Raw genomic sequence first — 26,364 nt, 5'->3', positions numbered from 1 at the left:
CCAGAGGCAGATCCTGGGTTCCTCCACAGGAAAAGCCCATCCTCTGCCACTCGCAGCACATCCCCTTGGGGCCCTGGCCTTTTGCCTCGATGCCCTGCCCAGTGCCACCACTTTTTCACCGGGTGCCTGGGGTTTTTTACAGCAAAGGCTGATGGAAGAAACAACAGACATGGTACAGTAGAATAGGCACACGTCTCTTGGTCAGCATCCTTGGGGCAGGCTAGCCAGGGCCAATCCCGATGTCCCACCCCAGAAGCTGGAAGGGAGTTGGGGTGGGGGTGGGGTGGCATTGCAATTAAAAATGGAAATCGGTGATTTCAAGCTGGAGGATGGATAGGAGAAATGTCAACCGGCTGAGCCGCTTCGGGCTTGGCCCCCGGATCGAAGGATACCCCATCCCCCCCACCCCCTGCCCAGCGGCTGGCCTCCGAAACGCCTAATATCCAGAGACGGCGTCGGCGGAGGCAGCGTGAATTAACGCTCGGGATGCAGTCGGGGCTGCGCGCAAAAAGCGGGAGGAAGTTTTTGCCGCGCGTCGTCTGGCTGTGTCAGTACAGCGCACGGTGGTATAAAGCGCGTCTGATAGTGGTGGCTAGGCGAGGCTCTGGGCGGGGCGGCTAGGAGCAGCGGAGAAGGGTTCGGATCCCGGGGCCGCCTCCGGGAGAAGAAGTTGGAGGGAGCAGGACGGGCGTCGGGGCGCAGGGCCGTCTAGCAGGCTGCCGAATGCGAAGCGAGGGCTCCCCGTTGGCCGGCCGCCCTCTCGCCGGGCTGGGCGTTTGCAATGCCTTTGGCCGAGCGGAGTGCGGATTCTTGCCGCTTTTTGGACGGAACGGTCTCTAACCCCGACCCCTCTCGGCGTGGGAAGACCCGTGGGCGAAGGGGAGCGCCGACGCAGGCCTCCAAAGGCTCGGAGGCAGCTGAGAAGATTTTGTAAAGGCGCCCGGAAAGACTGCAGCGCTGTGAGACCAAGCTTACTTCGCCACGACTGGGACACTAATCCTGGTCGAAGGTAAGTCCGAAAGCGCTCCGCTTCGCTTTCTCTCTCTCATCTCTCCCCGTGCCCCGATTGTATGCCAGGGACCAAGTCTGGTTTGTTCCAGGGCGGGGAGTGGCAGAGGATCAGATCACCGGGGGAAAGTGTTTCATTGCCGCGAGGGGTGAGGGCGGCAAAATTGGATTTGCTCGCCTCTGGCGGACAGTCCGCGCTCGCCTTTTGTTAGACGTGCGAAGGGAGCGCCAAACGTGTCCGCTGGCTCCCGGCACAAAGGTCCCGCCAGATTCTAGGAGGATTCATCAAAGCGCGCGTGCCGGGGGGGGGGGGGCAGCGGAGGAGAAGCGAGGGAATTGCTTGTTAGCCCCCTTGCTCAGGCGGCTTTCAGCAGCAGAAGGGCTGTTCGCTTGCTTTTGCCGGTGCAGCGGGGCAAGGGGAGGGTCAGCGACGCCCCAGATCAGTCCACCTGGGCGAAGGGCAAACTGAATCCCCAGCCGGGGAGGAAGGAACCACCCTGCAACATGATCCGAGGCTGCGCTCCCGAATACAAGCGAGCAGGTCCTCCCGATCAGGAGCCGTTTTCGCAGCTTTCTGAGAACTAGAGCTTTTATTGGGAAAGACTGGTCACTAACGGGAGCTGGAAAGAGCGTCAAGGGGCTGAGATCTGGTCTGGACTGGGGCCGCTGGAGCATTCTGAGCTGTTCTGCTGTAAGAAAACTCAGACTCAGAGGCAGCTCTTATTGCTTCAGACAGATTTGATGCCACCTTTCCCAGTCAGTTGCTCTTCAGACTACAATTACCATAATCCCCAGGGCTGGTGAAAATGGGAGTTGCAGTCCAAGGCACATGGAAGGTTGCAAGTTAGGGAAGGCTGAATTAATTGAACGAGGAAACGGAGCCCCCCTTTTTTGGCGGGGCAGGGGGAGTCTTGGAGTCAGTGTTTGACTCCTGATGACTGCCTGGACAAGTCCCTGAATTTTTCTTGGCAAGGTTTTTCAGAAGTGGTTTGCCATTGTCTACTTCCTAGGGCTTAGAGAGAGTGACTGGCCCAAGGTCCCCCCGGCTGGTTTTGTCCCTAAGGCAGGAGTAGAACTCTCCGTTTCCTGGTTTCTAGCCTGGTGCCTTAACCACTACACCAAACTGGCTCTCAGTGCATTTTAAGGGGTGTAAAATAAAGAAAAACTAGATTATACAAGCAGTTTTTTAAAAAGTAGTCACAAGACCACACCTTGATGTTCAACAGTTAAAATAACAACACCCCCAACTGAGTTTGGAGCTAGTTTATTTCATTGTTGTTCGCATTTGTTTGACCTAATTATTTCTCTTACTTTAAATTTTAAAAAAACTAAAGAAAAATGTTCACTTAAGGAGTGCTTCAGTGTAAACAGTCTTAAAAGCAAACCCAACCAAAGGAAATGGATGTTATCATTCACAATTCTGAAAATACACTGGAATTAAATCAGAGACTTTATTCTGACTTAGCCATCCTGTTCATTAATATGATTCAAGGGTATCGTTGGCAATAACTGATCTGGTTAGTGGAAGCATCCATCCAAGTGGTAGCAAGTGATGTAATTAAACCGGAGTTCAGCCTTCTCCAACTTCATGCCCTCCAATATATATAACCCAGCCAGTATATTTCCAGGGATTATGGAACTGCAATCTGGAATATCTGGTGTCACTCCAAGTCTTTCAAAAGACTGAGAAGGAACCTTTCTTTCTTGGCAGGCTGCCTCATTTCTGAGTCTTGCTTCTAATCACAGGTCGGGATTGGCTCAGGCTATAAGGGTCAAGACATGATTTCCTCTCCCCTTGCAGATCCAGAGTGTGAAAATAAACAGTCGTCACCAAAAGCCATTCTCCTGAGCCCCTTATGCCAGAAAAAGCGCATCACCCTTGTGTGCCTGGCCCAGGGCTTCCCCTACCAGTGGCCACTGAATGTGACCTGGAAGCGGGACGGCCAAGAGATTCGCCACCAATTCTCCTTTGCCACTGAGCCAGTCCAGGAAGAAGGGAAGTGCAACTTTGCCACTGCCAGTCGCCTGAGTGTGCTGGCAGAGGAGTGGCAGGACGGCCACAACTACTCCTGCCATGTCCGCCAAATAGGGTTGGATGAAAAATATGACTGGGTGATAAGCAAGCCAGGCCAGAAGACAGGTAAGCAAATGCTGGGCAACTGAGCAAGCAGCAGTGGGAATGAACCAACTGGCTGAGTTCTGCAGTCTGGAAGACGTGGCTGGAAAATGGCCTTTTCTTCCTTTCTGGAAGAGAAAACTTCCTGGGCCTTGGAGGTCAATTTACAAGTGGTCAAGCACATCTGCTTCCCCCAGCTAAATAGCTGTTTATTATTGGATCATCTGTGTAAAGTCAGGGATTTACAAGGAAGAAGGCTGGCCAAGAGCTGGCCTGAGCTTTACTTATGGCAAAATGGCAAATTATACCCACCACCCCACTGCCACACACACACACACACACACACACACACACACACGTCCCTGTACAGTCCCCAACAGCCAAGTGGTTCTGGCATATGGCTGAGGCAAAAATCCTGCAAACAATTTTCCCTAGAAGTACCAGTAACAAATCACATTTTAAAATGTACAATATGCTACTTTTGCATGACAGAATAGATGAACTGTCTAAGAGAACTGGCCAAGACCTATGGCTTATTTATTGGAAGGATTAACATTCAGCGGAATGATTTGCAAACTCAACTCAAAGCTTGGGGTTGCAAGCTTTGCGAGCTGAATGGGGGAGGGGGGGTATTAAAATATCAGCCTGAAATGCCCTGGAGCAGGCTGCTAGCTTCTGTTACAACGGTGACCTCTTCCCTTCTTCCGTCATCAGCAGCTTCAGGCATCTCTGAGGTGCAGCTCAGCCTTTCTGCAGGGCACTTTATATTCCTCCTACTGGTGGCCAAAAGTTTGGCCTACAGTGTCGTTCTGAGCATCTACAGAGTCTACAGAAAAAGAGGTAAGGGACAACTGTCTTGGCTAACAAGGAAGAACTTTCTGCTTGGGTTTAAACATCATATTAAGCAATAGTTTAATTATGATTTATTGAATAAGCCACAAGTGACTTGACTCCCACAACAAACTAAGCCAACAAATTATAGTGATGGGTTCACACAACATGCTAAGAGAAATTAAACCACATTGTAGTTTAATGTGAGGTGCAGGTCCCACCTTTGTATAGCCAAAGGCCTTGATAGTTATTGGATATACGGTAAAGCCATGCTGGGGTGTCTTATTCGGGACATATACTTAAGTGACAGGCAGCCAAGTGTTGATGGTCATTGCTGACTGTATTCTTACATCTGAATTTACTTCCTCTGTAGGTCTCTAATTGCATTACCCGCTACAGCAGTAGTCACTCCCCTACCAGCCAAGGCACAGATTTACTTATAGCTGCAGGCCTTTCCAGTGAAGATCTATTCCATTCTGAGGTTTCCACATCCTTCTTCTCAGCCTCTTCCTTCCAGAGGGATTCATCGGTCACTTTATATTAAATTGTTCAATGCCTTGAGCAAATTTCAATACTCATTTTCTGTCTCATAATAAAGATGTTCGTGTTTCCTTATCTTTGTGGGGAAATTATTAATCCAGGTGGATTTTCACATTGCTGTCTCCGAATATTGGGTGAGCAAGGGGAAACTGCATCTATTCAGAGGAAATCACTTCCCTCAAGTGACACATTATCCCATATAGATATCTTCCAAATCACATCACTGCTCTCGTTAAATCCAGGGTTGCTTGTACTCCACATGTTGGTTGGACTTCATGTTCTTCATTGTATTCAGAGACTTCTGATGTCCTCCATCAAATTAATGTGAATGTAGAAAGGAACAATGTCACTGTTGGATGGACAGCTTTCATATTGCTGGAATATGAACCCTGATAATAGCATCATACTGTGCTTCTATCACCATAGTCAACGGAAATGAAAACACAGATGGCTTCATTAGAACTGGTCCAGGGAAAGAGGGAAATAATTGTGATAGTTGCATAGTAGGAGTGAGAATGGATGCCATTCAAGGCTTCAAGTCATGTCAAGCCTATTATCTAAGCTAGGCTTCAGATGCATTTCCCATAATCTCCCGGACAGCAAGGCTGAGGGCTGGAGGAGTATGGGAGCAGAAGGGCTGAAGAACCAGGGGGCACAAAGTTGGGGGTTAGACTTAAGTTATCTTTTACAACAGCCTAATAAAATCTGTCTGTCTATACTTTGGGAACAAAGCTGAGAGAGAAACAACACTTTAAGCTCTCATTTTACAGTGTTATACAGAAAGCAGATTGCATCTGCAGGTACCTAGTTACAGTAGGTGTTTTGTGAGAAATCTTAAAGGGGAGTTTGACTAATCAAAACATTTGCTTATCCTTTTATATTAGTTGGTAAAATGAAATAAAGCCTTTTGATTAAATAAAATATCGGGGGGGGGGTTAATGTGAAAGGATAAGGATCTCAGTTCCAGTGCTAAAAACAAGTTTCAGACAATAACCTATAATCATCCAGATGAAGAATTTGGCTGTGTTCATATAACATATTAAGTCTTGGTTTGCTTAAAATGGTTTTTTGAATAAAGTATAATTGGCTAAGTTTATACAATGAATCTATCAACACCAGTTAACAGGCCATAATAGCTGGATTCATAGAGCTAAAAACTACGCACTTTGATAATAAAGACCTATTTAAAAATAATTTTTCACAGAATTGCAAAAACATAACAGTAGGTATATATTTAAGATGGAGAAAGTTGAAACCACATTAGTTAGGAAAAATCATAGTCATTAAAATGAACATTCTACCAAGGTTTAATTTTCTGTCCAAATGTTCCCAATAAAAATTGAAGCCAATGTATTAAATGATGGGCAGAGACAAGATATATATATATATATTGTGGACTAATAAATGACCAAGGATTAAATTTAAGTTAACTACAGGTTTGAAGGAACAAGTTGGTCCAGCATCTCCAAACTAGCTTGCTGTCTAACTTGGATTACAGATCAGATCATATCACTTTATGGTTGAGTTGCCTTTATTGAGGAAACAAAAATCCCAGATGGTTTGTACAAATATCTTTAGACTGATACAAACAGAAATAAACAGCTTATAAAGAGATCATGCAATAATAAGCAGTGTATTAAAAATTTGAGACAAATACAGGAAAAAAATGTCTGCCCCAACTTATCACCTCTCACCTCGTTATTAAATAAAGCACAGAGAAACTCAGTGGAGAGATAACAAATTGTATAAACTGCAAGATTTGATTATTAAGAAGAGAAAGGTAAAATGTTTTGAGACTCTCTTTGAAATGGCCAGAACCACTCAACTGTTTTAATCAATAAACACTATGGCTTTAAAAGAATCTCAAAAAATGGGCGGGAACACTTGAAGAATTGACTGAATTTCAAAACTTTTAATGCAAATTCAGAGTATTTGCTGGACCTTATTTGTTGAAATATGTCTCAGAACCAAACAAGTTAAAGATTCTGCGATTAAATGGATGCAGAATTTAGATACAATATTTTATATGCCGCAAGGGGAATTTCAATAGAAGAAAAACATTAAATTCACATCAAATATTATACTTAGAAAAAACTGGCACAAGATGTTTTACTGCTGATGTATCACTCCAGTATCATTTGCTAAAAGGGACAGTTCTTTCTCTAAAAATTGTTGGCAATATAACCACCAGGTTGGATAGAATGAAACAAATTCAAAAAGTTAAATTTTCTTTCCAACCTGCTATTTTTTAAATTAAATATTACTAAATCTTACTTTCCCACTAAGTATACCAAACCAGCTTTGTACGTTGTATTGCTACAAGGATACTTTACCCTTCCTATTGGAAAGTAGATACCGTTCCTTCTGCAGAAGAAATTAAGTTAATTTATAATTTAATAACCTGCTAATTAAGTTGTGGGAGTATGTCTCAAGGTCCAAAATACCTTTGATTTTCAAAAGTAAATTTAACTCAACTTGGAAACCATTTTGGGGTTATATTCCTATATATAGACTTGTACCACATCCAAAATTTGGGTTTCTCTTAACATAAAGTCTTAACATTCTGACCTACAGCAATCTGTTAAATGAGGATAGACCTTCAACTGCGTAGACAGAAATTACTATAATTCTTAACCTCATTTTATGATTTATACTGTGCTGATTATTGCTGTTGATTACATATATATACATACATACATACATACATACATACAGTGTATGATTTTAACAAAGATCTGTAGTTTTTAAAACAATTTAATATACTCAGTTATTTAAACTAGTTAAAGAAATATTGAAAAATTTCACCTAAATCTATTATGCTTGTAAATTCACTGTTTATTTAGTCTAGGCTTTCTTTTTTCTTTCTTTTCCTGTTTTTCTTTTTTCCCTTTTCGCAAAAAGATTTAATAAAATAAAATTCACACACACACACACACACACTTTGGCTTAGCATGATGTGGGAACTCAGTGTTTTACTCACATCTGCAGGCTAGCACAGTGTATGAATCATGAAATGTAGCAACGGTTCTGTCCCTCTAGCCACCATTTTGACTATGGCTATGTTGCCAATGCATCACGTTTGACTGCAGCTGGGATACTTTAGGGATCTAGTGGAAAAAGAAAAGATAAAAACATCTTCTAACCTGGAACCATGTCCCTCCCAGACTATTTATGACTGGGATGCAACTGGACATTTCTCACCTCATGCTATTCTGTACTAGTGCACAGTTTTTTAAATTTAAATTTAATTTTTTTGCAGCATGAAGTACAGCAATAGATCTGTCTTTAAAGCATGTGTGCACACCCTGCTTCAAGCTGGGGGCCACTCTTGTGAGCCAGGCCATGCCTGACCAGGACAAAGAAATGGTTGGGGAGGAGGACAAAACCACATTTAAGTTTAATTAAAATGACAATACCATGAATGCGATCATTGCTCCTGCATTTAATATTTTTCTCCTATGATATTCAGGCTTACGATCTGCTACTATGGGGGGCAAGGAGGGCAAGCTTTTAGATGAGCCATTTTCAGTTCTAAGATCTCTAGCAACCCAATCCGTTTTTTAAAAAATAACTTCCCATCCAGATGCTTTAGAAGGTTACCAGTTAATATTCTTAGAACATCGCTGAAGTGGTGGGTTGTTTATTTATATTTATTTAAAATATATGTATAACACATCCTATTTTAAAACAGCTCAAAATCATTTACAGATGCAGCCATTCAAACAATTAAATAATAAATAATAAATTAAATTAAGTTACTGTATTTAATAAGCAGCATAATAACACAGTAACAGAGGAAAAAAGCAGCTATATAAAGTTAAAAGTATTACAGCAGCTTTATTATTAAAAAGCCTGGGACACTAACAGTGTCTTTGCCCGGCATAAAAAAGGTAATAAAGATGGTGCCAGATGTATCCAAAGCAACCAGTGATATGTCCCGCTCTCAGGTAACCATTTGCCATCCAGGTATAAGCAGAACCGGTTGAACCTAGTTTGGACAACCTCTCCAGAAAGATGCCAGGCCAGTGGTATTGAAAACCGCTGAGGTCCAGGGAAAAAAATCAGTAATGTTCGTTTATTTAAAGCATTTTTATGGCTGCCCAACTCAGACAATGTGACTCTGGGTGGCATACAAAAGGAAGAAAAAAATAAAATCAAAACCCTCTCTCTCTCTCTCTCAAACCAAGTCAACAATAAATGGCAAACGTGGCTGAAGTATAACTCCTAAAAATGGGAACTCTACTCATCCTGGTTGGCTGGTCCCCTAGTCTTACCTTTGACCGATATTATCTGGTCACAGGCTGAAATAATATCACCATCTCTTGGATTTCATTGTATTTAGTCATTGTATTTTATATTTGTATTATTTATGTTTTTACTGATTTTAAATTGTTTTGTTGTGAACTGCCCAGAGTCCCTCCTTGTGGGGGAGTTGGGCGGTGATATAAATTTGATATATAAATAAACAAACAAACAAACAAATAAATAAACAAATCCTGTCCCTTCCCTGGCAAAGAACATCCAACAGGGCAAGCAAGGGAATGTTCAGTGCCAAAACTGGACCTGAACCCCAGCTAAAATGGGTCTAGATAATCTGTTGCATCAAAGAGTATTTGGATCCAATCAATCACTACTGTTTATTTAATTAGATATTTAAAACACACAGGGAACGCCAGGCAAGTCAAACTGGGGTTTGTTTAATCTTTGTCAGCTTCCCCCAGTGACGGTTGCATCCCAAAGCAAAGCAAATGTTGGGGGTTTGTGCTAATTTTATTTTTGCTGCTTATAACTGTAACAGCCAGAAAGGATGCCGCTCCCCCCACACACCTTGACTCATTTCTAGCTTCTCTATCTGGCTGATCTGCAGCTGCAGGAACTGCTTCCTGCCACAGAGAGCCTTGTTTTGTTGTTAAGAACAGGGTTGCCTCCATTTTATGAAAGAAACATTTTAAAAACCCATTTAGCACCTGCACAGTCAAGGCAGCTATTCTACCGCAACACTAGCAGCGATAAACATGGGCCGGGGGGGAGGGGGGGATGTGAGATTGGCCTTTAAAAAAAAAAAGCATTCTTCCTCTGTTGTTCTTAAAGAATGCTGTGCTTTCCCCCTTGCATATTGCTGAATATTTCTCAAGCCATTATCAAATTGAACCCATATTTTAAGATGCTGTGGTGGCTCCGATGCATTCTCTGCAAAGTTTTGTCTCCCTTCATGAGAAATCTCAGCTTAGACATCAAACGCTTGTGTTCATTGATACAGAGCAGTATGTCCCACAGAGCTCTACTTCTCCTCCTCAGGCTGCTTCAAGCTGAGCTGGTGACTTCAGGCTCAAATCCAAGCTGTTTTCCTGGCAATAGCACAGAAATGGTTTGGTACGGCCTTCTTCCGGGATGTTTCTTGATCTCCCCGTATACCAACAGCCCTGATGTTCTCTGGAAGTCTCCCATCTAAACACAGATCAGGCCTGACCCAGAAGAGGCCTGCCAGGCAGTGCCACTTGCTAAGATGAGGTTAGTTTTCCCTCTGTTAGACAGGTTCATTCAGCCTCAGCCTCTGCTATCCATGAGTTGGCTTGGAATATAAGTCTACAATGTGCTTGGAAGTTTATGTTGGCTAAAAGGAAAGAAGTCACCAATGACCACACCTTTCCTCTTGTAATGGAGCCTTCTAGGAGAGGAAGGAGAACTTAAGATAAATCAAACAGTATTTGCATTTAAATCTATGCTCTGCTTTGTCAGGAGAAAGCATGATTCCATCTATTCACTGCGTCACAATATGTTCACATCGGCCTCCGCTGGCTTGTACACTAATATATATCAATGCCCATTTCTTTTTGTGACCTGATCTTCCCCCTTCGTGTTGCGAACAATCATTTTATTTGCTCCATTTTGACACTGATGTAAAATATAAACTATCCACTTAGAAGTTTTTGTATTTTAGCACTTGAAAGACATGCACATATGGTCATACAATCTATTGCTTTTCAGGCAAGGGGAAGTGACTAAGAATAGCAAAAGGACCAGCCAATTTTCTTCTGCTGGAAACTGACAAAACCTCTTTCTGGTAAATTTGATTCTGGAGGGAAGAATGGACTTTTGACCAGAAGTTATTCATACAACACCCTGCACCCCAAACTAACCAACCATTGATTGATTATGTGCCAAGTAGTTTTTGACTCCTAGCAACCACATAGATAGATCTCCATGATGATCTGTCCCTAACCTGGTCTTTCAAGTCTCTCAATGGAGCACTCATCATCACAGTAACTGAGTCCATCCACCTTGCTGCTGGTCGTCCTCTTCTTCTCTTTCCTTCCACCTTTCCCAGCATTAGAGCTTTTTCCAGAGAGCTGGGTTGTCACATAACCCATACTTTAGCACATTATGTGCACCCAGAAAATTGGGAGCTTCACATACAGCATACATGTATACATAGGGCTAGCTTTAGACTAAGGGGTGAGTAGCCACTGGCCTAGGGTGCCATAGCTTAGGAGCACCAACTCCCCCTCCTTCTGAATCATTCTAAAAATGCAAATCTTTGCATTGGCAGGAGATGATACCATCACTCAAGGTGGCCTGGGGCATCATGTACCCTTGAGTTGTCACATCAGCATAAACATACAGCTGGATGTACAACAGTTGGATTAACATTGGGTTAAGCAAATCATGACTTTGTGCAATATGTGAATTCATCCAGTAAGGGGATTTCTTTTACCTTCTAGAGGGTGCACAGTCCAAAACAAAGGAGACTTTCATTCTTTGGGGCACTCTGAACAAGCTATAATTTTCACAGACACATTCCTAAGAATGGGATTTTCCTACTTTATTCCTACCTTATTCCTAAGAATGGGATCTCTTCAATGAACCGATGTGTATTTTGTAATATGATCCCTGGGAAATGTGGAAATCACTGGAAGAAGGGCATGTACATTTTAAAAAGAACATGAACATAAACGAATGAATATTGAATATTTATTGCTATAAATCTAGACAAAGCTTTCTGGCCTAATGACCACGTAATTTCTACTCTTGTTTTGTTCCAGTTCTATGCCCATGAATTCCGTACATTAACTGTATCTTTAGTTGAAAGGATTTTTTTCCCTGATATTTGCCTTTCAGTTTAATTGAGCTGTTTCTGACTCGTATATTATGAATAATGGAAAACAAAGGAAAGCTGCTTGACATTTTCCAAGCATAGATTCTTTATATGTGTGGGAGAAAATACTATTTCTAAAATATAATCCAATGTTCCTGATGAAACCAAGTTTTTAATTATTCATAGATGGCAATCTTGTTTGTTTTAAAGTCCATTTCAAGAACCTTAAAACAAAATTTTTGAGGTGTCCATTTCCCCCCCATTTCATTAAGTGAAAGTACACCATAAAGCAGCAAGTTGTGTGGACTTCAACTCCCAGAATTCCCCAGCCAGCCATACTGGCTGGGGAATTCTGGGAGTTGAAGTCCCACATCTACAAGTTGTCAAGGTTGAGAAACACTGCTATAAAGGTTTGTAACACTAAGAAAACCACTTAGGAAAACCAACTGCACGTTAGCATAAACATTGGTTCATAAAAATAAGATCTGTTTTGTATGGCACCTTTTATTTCCCAAGTTTCAACAAAGCCAAATAAGAAGACTTTTAGAAGAGAAATAAGAAGGAGGCTTTTAATTAACAGAGGTTTTATTGGCCAAGGAAACCTTCTGGATGGCTCAAGGAGTGTTGCCCAGAACCACACCTTGCAAAGCAAGCAACAAAGATTTTATAGGCATATTCAGATATTTCAGATAGTACATCCCCTCATATCCATACAAGGGAATTTTGGGATGACCCAGGGAAAAGTAAAGGTGGGCCTAAAGAGGTGAATCTAAGTTTAACTTTTTTCTTCTGGTTATCAAGGAAATACCTAACTTCTTTGGAATTTAGGGCCTCTCTCGTTGCAACTTCTTTGCCTGGTACCGATCTAATTTATGGCTTCAGGCATCTGGCTAATTGCTTTTAAGGAAATGGGGTGGGGGTGCTGTGTTCTCTTAGAAGGCAATCAGGCATTCAACAAAGAGATAAGGTGGGGGAAAGAAACGCTGTGCTCTTTACAAAACAAGTTAAACCTTTGTAAATAAGATAGAGTGCACTATCACATGCATGCCCACACATTATGAGTGTAAAATTGTGTATCAAAACAATGCCCTTCAGCTTCAAGATGAGTTTGAATCCTGGTGACTTAATGAGCCCCTCTATACAGATTTCTTGGCAGCAACATGGAGGTGGTTTGCTGTGGCCCCCTTCCAAGTTGTTTTTGCAATTTCCCAGTCTAGCCTTACAGCCCTGGTATTCCCTGGCAATCTTCCATCCAAGTACTAATAAGGCCTGATGCTTCTTACTCCCAAGCCCAAACAACAGGGCCCTAAATATGGATTGAAGGTGGAGGCAGAATTCTATCTGGAGTGAAGACAGCGTGCTGCTTCCATGAAGTCATCCAGATAATGTTACACTCCGTGAATTCAACCAAAAGCAAAACGTATTCAGCATCATGTTAAGACGCTGAAAACCATTAACTAGTGCACACCCAGTGCCATCTTACACCTGCCCTCCTGCAATACTTAGCTTCTTAACCAAATACAGAGGCTTTAGTTTAGGCACATTAGGTTATCTGAACCTGGAATAACTGCCATTGTTAGTTTGTGGAAGCTGGAATTTAACTTCTAGGACAAGCACGGTTATGGCTTGTCTGCCATTTTTGACTGACAAAGCATGCCGGCTGGGTTCACACAGACGAAGCCCAAATCACATTATAATTTACTGCATTGTGGGACTCCAGTTTTGACTTCCAAGCTTTCTTGTTCTATTCCATGATGAAAATCAACTTTCTTCTCCTGTCATAAATACCACTGCATGTTTAACTGATTGCCCTTCCCCTCCAAATAAACAAATCAGTTTACAGTGCTGGGTTTTTTTTTAAAGTTTCATTGGTAACAGTTGTATGTTGCCCACAAAAGCAGACATCCTAATGGGTAATGCATTAAAAGCCTAGTAAACAAACTACCGAGAGAGCACTGAAAGGCACCAAAGAAAACTGGCAAATACCATCCAGCATTTATTTTCAAACTTATAATAAAATACGTTTTCCCCAACAGCCCCTCCCAGCTGCCTAATCCCACAACCTGAAAGACCAAAAGGACAGCATAGCCAGTCCCTACTCCCAGTATGAGCTTGGGAAGTGTCCAGCGATGAGTTCCTCCCATTAAAAAAGGTGAGGGAGCTCTGTATGCGCTCCACCAAAGAGCTCACAATTTAACTGGACAGGAGAGGAAGATGCTGCCAAATGAGACACGCTGTCGTATACATATATCTATAAAAAGAAAGAGGAAGGGGGCAGAAATTACTTTGCCACTCCAGTAATTGTGTCATGGGTACCTACTAGATATTCCCTCTGACACCTGTAGAACCCTCGTTAGCTATAGATATACAGATTTTGTGAGCTGCCTGAGGGGGAATCCTTGGATTAGAAAGGTAGGATATTAATTAACTAAGCAGAAGGAGCTGTCTCATACAGAGTCAGACCAATTATTCATCTAACCCAGATCTGTCTAGCCTGATTGGCAGCAGCTTTTCGAGGTCTCAGGCAAAGCTGTTTCCCAGGCATGCTACCTGAAAACCTTTCACTGAATGTGCCAAGGACTGATTTGGGGATTTTATATATGCAAAGCCCTCTTTCTGCCCCTGAGCTACATCCTTTCTCCTTGCCATGCTACAGTCACAGTAGCAACAGATGCACCTCCTGGAGAAATGATGGCACTTTCTAAAAAGGAAAAGGGGGTTGTGTGTGTGTGTGTACAGTTTGATGTTCTCCAACAACACCACACCTTGGCAATTCTCACTACTGCTGTTGCTTGCTGCTCTCTAGCAAGTCAGTTCAAAAGTTTTGGTCCAAACCCAGAAAAATAATCAGCGTTATTGCCTACTGAGGTATAGACGGCCAGATTCACGTTATCAGCTCTCTTCAGCTATTCAGCACTTCTGAATAGGTGCTGAATAGGTGACTGTGTAAGACTGCAGGCACGCAACCAAAGAGAAGTGGCCGCCCCAGCCCTTTGGAAGAGCCTCCCACCTGAGATCCGAGGGATCCCTACCCTTTTAGCCTTCCGGAGGGCCGCGAAGACCTGGCTCTTCCCCCAAGCGCTGGGCTAGGATGGGGGGTTGATCTGTGAGGATGTTTGGTCTGGCACTCGGGGGGAAGGGTTCTTTTGTTTTTAACCATGTTTTTATGGATTGCTGTGAGCCACTTAGAGTCATTATATGAGATAGGTGGCCATATAAGTCCAATAAATAAATAAATAAAATCAAAGGATGCCACTGTGTTGGGTGGCAACCTGCCTTTCCTCCATCCCCGCCCTGAAAACTGATTTATTCTCACTGAAAGGAAATAACTACACAAATTAGCATTCCAAGAACAAACACATTGAACGTCATCCCCAAGTTATAACCATGGCTCCTTACATGTTGTAACCTGCTTCTCAACATGAATGAAATCAACTCATACCAAATACAGCTGTCATCTAGATTTTTTGAAGTGTACTGTAGCCATTTTGATTGTGTTTTGTCTCATTCAAAGTTTGATACTTCTTTCGGTGTCATGGCATCTGGCCACCTTTTACTTTCTCCAGCTTTTTGCTGCCTTCTCAGTTCTTGTCCTCTTCTTGATATAAGCATGATACAAGTTGCAAACCTCCTAGTAAAACTCTCACCTCAACCCCAGATTCCAGCAAGCCAGTTCAGTCAGGGAGATTCATGCATGTAACCCAACGCCAATGGCTTATTAGTTCAGAACTACAGTAGAAGCAAAGTGGATTCATATCCAAATGCAAGCCAGAATATACACGGGTTGCCTCATTTTCAGGGTCTCATGAATACTTGGCACTGTCTCCATTCTGGTGCAACTGGACATGTGTAAATGCCTTTTTAAGACACAACTGGGATTGGATGCAGGTGAACAAGGGAGGGCTGCTTACTTACTGGTAACATCATGTATCTCTGCACATTCTGACCTGTCTCAGATTAAGCAGAAATCTTAGCAGAGCTACAAACTAAATTGTCTTTTTTCATTTCCCCTGAAGCGTAAAGGTGGAAAAAGAGATATAAGTATTGATCGCCACAGATATTAATAAGTTTGATGTGCACACCCCTTGAACTGATGTGAGCATTAAGCTGACTAACTTTAACCTGCTCTGGCTTTTTTTTAAAGGTCAGCACTGATGCTAGGAAATGAACAATTCTGAATGTGGGTGGCTGACTAAGGAAGAGAAAAGTAAGTCAAGATGTCAAGCAAATAATGGCATTGTCCTAAAAGATGTGGAAGTCCCCATCAGCTATATTCTGAAACTTGTCTTATGCTGACCTAGAAGACATAACACTTCACCTCTGGAAAATTTCTAAGGGCACCACGAGTAGAAACCATCCTATCTTCTGATGCCAGATGAGCCAGTGTGCTACTCAGAGAAAGGCAATTCCTCAATTTAGACTAAATGATAGACTGGGAAATCACTATTATTATCCTGTCCCATAAGGAAGTCTTTGCCATGTTCTGAGATAACCTCCTAATTAAGTGCTTCTGATACTGCTTTTAAAGAGGCCTTCTCTCATTCTCTATGTCTTGGCCATTGGCCTATTCCCATTCTACCATTCTCTTGGCTAAGATGATCATGCAGGCAGTGATATATCAGCTCCATTTACTCCAGATGAAATGAATAAGATAAATCCATTTCACTCTGGTGTTCATGATGCAGGCTGTTCCAGTTGCCCCTGGAAGGCAGACCTGTACTGAGAGATGAGGATCTGCTGCATTTTGTAATGGGCGGTTGCCACAAGATCTTTTTCGGCTGCTTGCATAGGTCGGGAGCAACAGCTTTTGTAGAAGCCTTGTAGGAAAATGGTCCACCAGGAAGAGATCCTGGAAAACTACTGGCCTTCTCAGTTGTACTGCAGGCCTCAACCTTCTCCTTTTGCATTTGTGCAAAATTTTTGAGAAAACTCATTAAAAGGAGTAGAAACATGGACTCATTTAAATGCCAGTAATATGTTTTTCCTTTCCCAGTACATCAGGCATGAGGGCATCATTCATCAGAGGCTGCTTCTAAATCAGATAAGTGACAAACTGAAGTATTGTCATTTTGTGTTTAATACACACACACACACACACACCAAGAGATACACATCCACACACACACACAATGAATATATGAATATATATAGAAATTGCTTCTAAAGGAAATAGCTGCTGAATTAATTGAGGTAGGAATGGTAGGCATAACCTGTTCTGGCTCCCTTATGGATTAGCAATTTGAAAGTAACCCTGGAAACATTACTTTTAGACATCTGGGTTACAAGATTATCCAGAAATAGGCTCTTTTCCAGCTTTGACAGCTACGTCAGTTGGACCCCTTTCCAATGGTTAAAGACTTGGCTATTTTTGCACAAGTTCCAGTATACGGTAGTAGAATGGTGTCCATATACCAGTATTATACCAGGAGATATTTTTTCCAATTTACCAATATACCAGGAGATATTTTTCTTGGTGTCCAGCAGCCTCCCCCCATTGGTATTATATATAATGGAATGATGTACAACAAAATGCCAGATTCTAGCTTCATATTTATTTCCAAAAACCAACAATGTTTCTGAAAAAGGTCCTATGCATTCTTAGAAAATGATGAGTGATCAGAGTCTACTGCTTTGTTTGGAAACACGCCTAACTCACCAGAAAAAAGACTAAGCAACGTTGGAATGATGGGCTAAAGGTGTTAAGGGATCATCTCACCAGCTTGTCTTCTAGTAAACAGGTGTTTTGTGACTACAAGGCCCACCAGGATAGCCATTTAAGAGTAGGCAAGTCCCATTATGGGAGCCATTCAGCAAGACTGCCATGATGTTTCCAAATGTTGCTCATCGAGCAATTTTCACACTTAGCTTCTGCAGTATGCTATACAGAGAGGAGTCCTTGAAACCATTTCAAAAAATTCCACTGAATCCGAATAGGGCAGCGAGACGTTTAGCAGGAATAGGCCAACTATGATTTGTCCTGGCTGCCACATTAGCTGAGGGTCCAGTTCAACTTGATGGCTTTGACCTTTTAAGGCTTAAGTTGCCTGAATCATAAGGGTGAGATGAACAACCTGGCCCCCTCTGTTGTTCTGGAACAGAATAATCATCAACCATAGCAAACAGCGCTTCCTCCATTCTTTCCAAGTCACAACCACTGAATGGAAACTTGCTGTTATCTTTGAGCAGGCCTAGAATATTTTCAGGATGGGTTCTAATATATGGAATTCATTCCCAAGGGAGAATTGGCCCAGCCAGCCTAATTCACTGCTACTTTATGTACCTCATAAAAAATTCTTTTACTGTGTTTCTGCCATTTCTCTTTTTTTAATCTACCTGCATTTTATCACTCATAGTTGCTTTTACTTATTAGTTTTTTAGACAGTTATTGGGTTTAAAGTTGCACAGAAATTGATTTAATTTTATTGTTGAATTACTGTATGGCTTTATTTTGTTTTAAGCAAAACCAAAGCCTGCTTTTAATAGAAAGATAGCCATACATTTTCAATATAAATAAATAAGTTTGGCTGGGATCTGCCAGTGCAAATCCAGTCTCTAAGATTTGGAGTTTATTTTGGAAGGGCCCAGTCTAAAAATCAGTCATGAAAAATTGGCATTTCTATTCTTCTGACGCAAGTCCTGTTAAATCAATGCCTTCTTACATTTCTGTAGTATACACACCTTGTCACACTTGCAATCAAGACAGGTCAAAGAACAATATCTGGAAAAATTCACAGCACTCAAAAGGCCATTAGATTCATCTCTGGGGAACTGTTCATGGGGAGGTGGCTTGTTTTATAAAGCTCAAAACCGGAGTGGGGCTGAAGCACGACCTGCAGCATTCAGAACTGAGCAATGTTGTAACACTGCATCCAATTTTTTGATACCCCAACATTAGTTGCCAAAACCCAAGGGAACAGAGAACACATGGGATTCCCCAGGATTGTTAGCAAACAATAATCCCTTTGAACTTACTTCCGGGATTTTACAATCACTCCCTGATCTTATCTGCAGTAATTATATGCAGGGAGGAGGGAAGTGGTGAGAGTCAATTTCCTCACCAGGGCCAAACAACATTGGAAAATTATGACTGGCAAGTGCTACCTAAGGTGCTGTAGGTACTCCACCCTGCCAATTTTTCATCCAAGATCTTTATACAAATGTCTCTTGGTCTGCGATGCTCAGTGACTGATGTTCTAATCATCTATTTAAAAATCACTGAGCTTTTTAAAATACTCTGCAAAAAAATAGAATTTTGTTTCCATATATAAAAAATATAGATAGATATAAATATAGATAGGCATTTGTTGAGAATTAAAAGCACCTCGGTTATTTTCATAGTTCCCAAATGTAATGTTCTCACAGTATTGTCTCCTCCCTTTGCTCACGGTGCCTTACTCCATCTGTTAGGCACACCAATTCCACATTCTGTTCTCCATCATCCACAGCTCCCCACCTTCCCCACTCCTGATTTATAAAGAGGTGGCTTCGTTGTTCAGCAAGCCATTGGCAGCTGTATTGTCCTGGAGTTTCACATGAGCACCATCTTTGACCATTTGCTTCTGGATAAGTTTGTAGCGGTAGTAGAAGAGATAGCAGGGGAGCAGGAAGCCCATAAATGAGAAGATAAGAAGGGCAAGGTTCACCTAGGAATAAAGCAAGGAGGATCACTTATCTAACTGCATATCCATAAATTATGTCCATTTATGATCAGTGATAGGAATTGGTAAGAAATTGCTAGTTTTTGTTTCAGCCCCCTGAAATGAAGACTGCGTTGCTTGCATCAAAGTCCCAATTCTCCATTAATATTGTTTAATTCAAGGTAAGATCACACACATTTATTTATTATTTTAGAGAGTCTTGAGACCCCCTGCTACAGATAATTACATGTCCATATAGAACCATCCCATGATTTGTCCTCCCTGTCCTGCATCAACATCCTAGAGAAAAAAATCAGATGACAAAGCTAGTCAGAGCAAGGTGCAGTTATTCTGTACCTTGTGGAGCTTCTGTGACATCCCAACACCCCTCCTTCCCAAGGAAAAAAAACTGAGGACCAAAACATTCTGCTGGTATGGGAAGAAGCATGTCAGCCTGGCACTGGGCTTACTAGAATGTTTGTTAGTAAATCTAAATATGAAGCAGATTTCATGCTGGAAGTGAAAAAAGCACCCCATTCCTTCTTCAAGTACCTCCCATCTTCATTCAAACAGCTTAAACTCACCCAAAAGGGATCCCCGTGTAATGGCCCCACCATAGCCATGAAAAGTGGCTGCTGGAGTAGAGCAAATACAGCACTGATCAATGACTGGAGCCCGGTCAATGTACCAAAGTGATTGGAAGGATACCTGGTGACCAAACACAATGTGAGGAAAATGACTCTCAAAAAGTCAGAGAGGCTGCTGACAACCCTCCCTCCCTCCCATATCTACACAGAAATATACTTCTTAACAACCACAAGTTTCTCTTTTGTTTAGAGAAATGGAAATCTATCGGTTTTTCAGGGTTGGGGAGCTTGTGGTCCTCTAGATACTGCTAAACTGCAACCCTCTGCAGTGCAGTCAATATGTCTAGTGTCGGAGAACGCTGGGAATGATAGTTCAACAACCTCTAGAAGGCCACAGCTTCCCCACCCTGTTCAAAAGCTGTCCAATCTATCAATATTCTAAAGATTTAAAAACCTCAATGGATTAAACATGTATTTAGGTTTAAGACAATGCTAATGGAAAATGTAAGAAGCAAGATAAACTGGTACTCTTGTTCAAAAACCATGAACAGTAGTTAGCTCAGTAATTGGAGAAGAAATTTCAACGGATGCTTGTCTTCTACTTCACCCTCTTCCATTACTAGGAAAGATTTGCTACCTTGGGGAAAAAGAAACCAAATACACAAAAAAAGAAGAAACCCAACCCACAGAGCCATCTTCTTCTTGGACAGACTGCACTGCTCAGATTAGAACGACTAGCCCCTTTAACCAGAGTGGCAGACAATCCTACCAGAGTAGGCCATTCCCTCTGTACCCGCTCTGAAGTGCAAAAGATTCCACCTAGTGGTATAACTCACACAGCAGCATAGAGACCTCCACAGGCAGAATGGAAAAAGCCACGCACCATGGTGTGAAGGATGAAAGTCACATACTGTAGGGAAAAAGACAAAGAAAGCAGTTGGAAACCAACAGGAGTCATTAAGTGAAAGACAGCTCAGGACTGGCGAGGAAAGGAGAACAGCATTGAGGCAACAGAAGTGCATTATCGGAGGGAGAGAATATGCCAAGGAGCATCAGGAGGGAATGAAGAACACACCAGAGATTACCTGCAGTGGAAGGTTGTTGACCAAGCAGGTGATTCCGAACCCAACCAAGAGTAGGTTGGTGGTGACAAAGGCTCGAATAGCATTGGTGAGCTTCTGGATCTTAAGGTAGCGGACTTTAGGTGATACTCCTTTCACCTGAGGGCTAGGAAGAGAAAGGAAAATCATCACCGGTCTCCCTGTTAAGTGCCCCAGCATCTCCACACTCAGGCATTAATTCCATTCTACATATGCTGTTTGGACATTTGGAAATTATGGAAGTCTCACCTGACAGATCCCGCAGAGTTTGCATTTCCTGGCGCATCCACACAATCCTTTATGCGCCAGTCCATCACATAGCCAATAAAGGGACAAGTGAGAAGGCATAATAATTGCATGACACCAAAGATGGAGGAGTAGAAACTGACTGTCCAACAAAAAGAAAGGGGAGAAAGAATGAGAAAACGATCTAAAGATCCAGGAGAAATGTTCCTTCCCTAACCAGAACAGATCAGACGGTCACTTTGGAGCCCTAAGGCATATTATTTTAAACTCACTGGGGGAAAAAAGATGGGACAAAAATAAAGAAGCACATCACATCACAACAGAAATGAAAAAACATTCAAAACAGCAGAAATTATCTGGTCTAGCTTATTTACACACTTGGATCAACCTGCTGACCATCATTTTATCCCCCGTTTTCCCCTTTTGCCTTGCATTTCCCATTCCATCTCCCTCATTCAGACCATCCTCACTTTTCCCAGCTGACCCACAGAAATGCACTCAGTCCCCAACACGGCCCACTCTATTTGCCAAACACCAGAACAGTGATCCCACAATTTATTGTTTCCATTTTTAGCCTCTCTATTTTGTGGAAACTCCTGTTATCATTCATAATGGTAATGATGGTTCCGCTCTTTCAGCACTCTGATTTCACTAATGTGAAAAATCACCCACTTACATCTATCCAGTAACCAGAGAACTCAAGTGGGGTGGGAATGTTTGGCAGTGCTGCAGCTCAGAGCAATGGCTAGAATTTTTAAAAGGAGACGGGGAATATTTGGAGGGTTTGTTTCCTAGGAAATGGAAGATTTCACCTTAAAGCTTGGACAGAGAACTGAATGTAGAAGTCCTTTATCAGATTACATTACAATATACTTTGAGAGACCTATCTTAGCCCCAGGCAATTAAGGGTCCTGCCTGTTTTCTCGGCTTTATCCTCCAATTCTTTTGGCACTGGAATAAAACAAAAGAAAGAAAAAGCCTTCATTAGAGTAACCAGATTTCTTTTCAGAATAGAACTTTCACCTAAAAGTCCACTAAGCAGGGAGAAACATCCTGATCCAACAACACAATAGAAAAAACATCTAAAATGCAGCTATGAATAAGCATACATAGCACACTGTTTCAGTGCTATCAACACATACTAACAGTCAACTTCTAGTGGTAATAACTGAAAGAATAAGAGCAGAAGAGAGATCTAAGACTCCTGCAAAATACAACTTTACTATTATTAATGCATGTCTCTTTCTTATTCCCAACAGATTAACTCCTCTAGCAACACCACATTGTTATTCATTGGATTGCTTGATCAGAGTTGCTTCTCCCAGTCTTGTTCATCAGTTATTCCCCTTCCCTTCCCTCCCATTGTTTCCCTTTCCTCCTGCATTGCTTCCAGACACCCTTTCCCATTGGGCTTACCAGGGTCCACGCCACCCGTCACCTGGAACTCCAACATCTTGTTCATAGCTGCCATATAGAAGATGATACGCAGCTGGGTCATAGCCATTGTGATGAGGCTCCACAAAAAGATGGGGGAACAGACACTGCGGCAGAAGGGGATGGGGCCTGCATCCAGAAGGAATACATTGCAGTGACTAGAACGTTTTTCAGACAAACATGAATATCCTTCCCACTTACACTGTACCTATCAGGGAGGAACTGGATTATGTCTCTGAGACAAGACTTGGGGCTCTCCAGAAGATGCTTTATGACTACAGTCTCCCAGAAAAAGTAAGCTGCCATGGTCAAAGTATCTGGCATCAGGCTGAGAAAGACAATTCTAAACAATCCTTTCTTAGCACTCTTTCTACAAGGTTGGTGATAAAGATTCACCTCAGGGCCAGAGATTATGATCTCATAGGAACGTATTGGTGATTTCCACTGGGTAAACTATACAGTAGTTCAGGAGGCTTTGCCAGTTCTGAAAGAGCAGTGATGCGTAGTACAGGTAGTCTTTGCTTAACAAGTGCCCTGTTTAGTGACCGTTCAAAGTTATGATGGCGTTGAAACAGTAGATTTATGACCATCTCTGCTTTTACAACCATTGCAGCATCCTTGCAGTCATGTGATTCTCATTTGGGCACTTTGCAACTGGCAGGCATTTACGACCATTGCAGTGTCCTGTGGTCACATGATTGCCATTTGCATGCTTCACAACCAGCTTCTGACAAGCAGAGTCAATGGAGAAGCCAGCAGTAAAATTGCAAGTCACGGTCACATGATGTCTTGCTTAATGACCGTGTCGCTTAGCAAAGGAATTGCTGGTCCCAACTGTAGTCGTTAAACAAGGCCAAATGCAGGTAGAGGGGATTTCTGCTTCACAGTATTTGTATCTTATTCAAATCTTTTCTGTTGTTTGTAAACCTGTGTTGTATTCAAGCTCCACAAAGGTATTGGAAACATAACTTACTTGTTTACAAGGTTCACTATTTCCCTGACTGATCTAACCTATATCTGCTGCAGGACTGTTAGAAATCTTATAAGAGAAAAGACTGGGGTCCTTTAAGAGAACAGTGCAGAGTTAATTCAACCACAACACTGTTTTTTGTTGGTTTGCTTGCTGGCTTATTTGTCTGGTCAAAAGAACAGTAGTTTGGACTGGGAATCCAGATCATTCCTATTTCTGTTGTGAATTTTTGTTTCCGCTCACCACTCCCTGGAAGAGACAAAGGAGATTGTTTTCCTCCAAAAACAGGAAAGAAGCCAACAAAGAAAAAGTGCTAGGGCTCTTTCCTGCCAACAGATGGCGCCAGATGCCAGGGCCTGCCCTCAGCTGTGGCAGCCACAGCTAACAGAAGCTCCTGATGCAACCGGGGAGGAACAGCTGGGAGGGAGGATACAACTTAGTGCCAAATCTACAAGCTGTGGCAGTTCCCATTCCTTAGGAAGCCCAGTACTGGCCCCCAAGCCCCCAGCTCTGGGAGCAGCCTGGTCAGCCAGGCACCTGACAAATCAAACTGCGAGCTTTGGGGGAAAGGCCCACTGCTGTATCCCACCCTGCAGCTCCTCTCACTGAGCAGGGGGGAAGGTGAGGCAAGCAGGAGGACTCACGCTGGGCAGATTTGGTGGCCCCCTGGCAGAGGTCCTGCACCGATGGGTAGAGTGCCTCCTTGCCCCCCTCCTGCTGTGGTTCCCTCTGGCTCAGCCGCTGCCCCACAGCGGTCACGTGCATGTAGAACCGGTCGCCTGTCACCTTGTGATCCAGAGCTAGGCTGCTCAGTTTGATCTTCTTCCTGTTTCAGGGACATGGGACCAAGGAGGAGGGGGAGAAGGAGAGACAGAGCTGGACTCTGGACTCACCACACTGCACCAAGCCCTAACATGGGCTGCTTGGCTGTGGGATAGCCCCTCAAGTGAACCCAGCCTTTATGGGTTATAAACACAGTGGAATGGAAAAAATAAAGGACAAACCTGAGAAAAGGGGCAAATCTGAAAGAGGTTCATAAGGATTAAAAAAAATGTTCATGTTTATAGCTTTGCTTTACAAAGGAAAATTTAAGAGCAAAACCAAGAAAATAAATAATTAAATAATTAAATTAAATAAATCTAAAAGACAGCTTTCTGAAATAAAGCGCTGTCCTTTATAATTAAGGACATATGGTCATTGCAGTTATAAAGCATGGTAAATGAATTAGCGTTTTGTCTGAACCCCTGCAAAACACTGCTTGTTTAATAAGCTATGATTATGCAAACCATGGTTTAGCATGATGTGTGACTGAGGCAGTGTCACCTCACATTAGATAAAGCCAAGCCTAGGCTTTTACCACTACAGCTGAAAAAAAAAAGTTCTCCCCCCTTCATTTCTGCTACTTGGCAGAAAGCAGAGGTGAAGAAAGGACAAGAGAGCCTGAAGTGCATCAGAACGTGTACTGAAAGAGCCTGATGGGCCCCCAGCCAAATTCAAGCGGCGTATGAGTGAGATTGGAGCCTCAAGACTTGTGGACTTTTCCAAGGGAAAACAAGCATCTCTTCAAACTCTGAGAGAAATGCCTTGGGGCTGAAAACAAAAGCTAAGCCAAGGCTGGCATCAACATCTGGCACCTTTGGGCATCTGCCAGGGTTCGGATTGGATGTACTATGCCTGTTTCAGGAGGAGTGCCTATGTTTGGGTCTTCCATCTTTTTCATCCCCCTGAGCCCCTGACCCAGGGGAATATTAGAGAAGAAAGAATCACTTTAAACTGCTTGAAGTTCCACAGCCATGCTAAGCTTTCTGTTCGTCATCATCAACCAACCAATCAACTAACCAATGAGGATACAGTAGGTAACCTGCAGCAAGCCAGCTTTCTGCAATCACCCCTTAAGGAAGATGCAACTTTTAGCAAACGATGCAAGAACAATACTTCCCAAAATCCAGCCAACGCATGGCAGCAAAAGCATGCCACCAGAAGACAGTCAAAGCAATTCAGGAGGAAACAGTGAAGGAAGGAAGCTCCACAGAACCTGACACATCTCTCTTTAATACTACTTAAGATACCAAAGCAGAGAATGCTGGCCCTGACAGACAAGAAACTGCAAATCAGCCCACCTTCCACTTAGCATAATGTACTCTAACTATCCACAACCTGGCATCTCCAGATGTCCTCCTCATCTCCCAAAATTTCTAATGAACATGGTCAATAGCTAGAATTAGGGGTAATAAATCCAACACATTTGAAGAACACCAGATGGGGAGAGGTTGGTGCAGTGAATGCAATAGGGAGGGAGAATAGCCACGATATGAATTCTTGAGAATCATCATTCTTGCACTGATTATTGGATGGTTTGCCCATAGAAAACACATCTAACTTTGATTGGTTAGAGCTAAATTGCCATGAAATTCCTACTCACGTATAGTTGGCCTCCTCTGGAGCTGGGAAGGACTCCTGAGGCCAGTTGATCATGCAGTTGAGGAAGATGAGGCAAGCCAGGCCTGACCAGACAAGCATGATAACGATGAAGGAAACTCCTGCATCATAGATCAGCTAATAGCAATAGGACAAGAAGCAAAATAAATGGATGGAATAGCAGAAAAGCCGCAGAGAAAGGCTGAGGTAAGTAGCCTGAGAAGAGGCTAAGGAATTCTCTAATATCTGTACAGAAAGTAATTCCTGTGGATTCTGTGCACATGGTTGAACACACACATCCCATCTCTTCACCTAAGCCTTGGGAAACAATGACTGATGATATGTCAATCAGACCTGCTTCTACTCTCCTTTCCTCCTCCC

The 26,364-nt window shown here is 42.6% G+C and overlaps 1 protein-coding gene and 1 gene segment (V, D, J or C); one reads left to right on the top strand and one right to left on the bottom strand.

The window, feature by feature from the left end:
- The first annotated feature begins 476 nt into the window (after positions 1 to 476).
- LOC103050223 (Ig alpha chain C region-like) lies at positions 477 to 4,563 on the top strand. The segment is given in 4 exon segments: positions 477 to 1,009; positions 2,720 to 3,148; positions 3,839 to 3,964; positions 4,329 to 4,563. Coding segments are annotated over 3 exon segments (495 nt in total).
- Positions 4,564 to 17,121: 12,558 nt separating this feature from the next.
- SLC43A1 (solute carrier family 43 member 1) overlaps positions 17,122 to 26,364 on the bottom strand; it is a 29,351-nt gene continuing 20,108 nt past the window's right edge. For all 4 annotated transcript variants that reach the window (XM_025167939.2, XM_007430254.3, XM_088146270.1 and 1 more), the window contains 9 exons: positions 25,988 to 26,121; positions 24,210 to 24,391; positions 22,578 to 22,724; positions 22,077 to 22,112; positions 21,165 to 21,303; positions 20,901 to 21,042; positions 20,652 to 20,725; positions 19,813 to 19,936; positions 17,122 to 19,234 (listed from right to left, as the gene is read on the bottom strand). In XM_025167939.2, coding sequence (XP_025023707.1) covers positions 19,061 to 19,234; positions 19,813 to 19,936; positions 20,652 to 20,725; positions 20,901 to 21,042; positions 21,165 to 21,303; positions 22,077 to 22,112; positions 22,578 to 22,724; positions 24,210 to 24,391; positions 25,988 to 26,121 — 1,152 coding nt within the window. In that variant the 3' untranslated portion in view covers positions 17,122 to 19,060. The remainder of the gene's footprint in view (positions 19,235 to 19,812; positions 19,937 to 20,651; positions 20,726 to 20,900; positions 21,043 to 21,164; positions 21,304 to 22,076; positions 22,113 to 22,577; positions 22,725 to 24,209; positions 24,392 to 25,987; positions 26,122 to 26,364) is intronic.

The sequence above is a fragment of the Python bivittatus genome, unplaced genomic scaffold (assembly GCF_059951505.1).
Source record: "Python bivittatus isolate LINGU-HERP-01145 unplaced genomic scaffold, Pbiv_v1 ctg000480_np1212, whole genome shotgun sequence".
Lineage (NCBI taxonomy): Eukaryota > Metazoa > Chordata > Lepidosauria > Squamata > Pythonidae > Python > Python bivittatus.
This window is presented reverse-complemented; position numbering and strand designations above follow the sequence as displayed.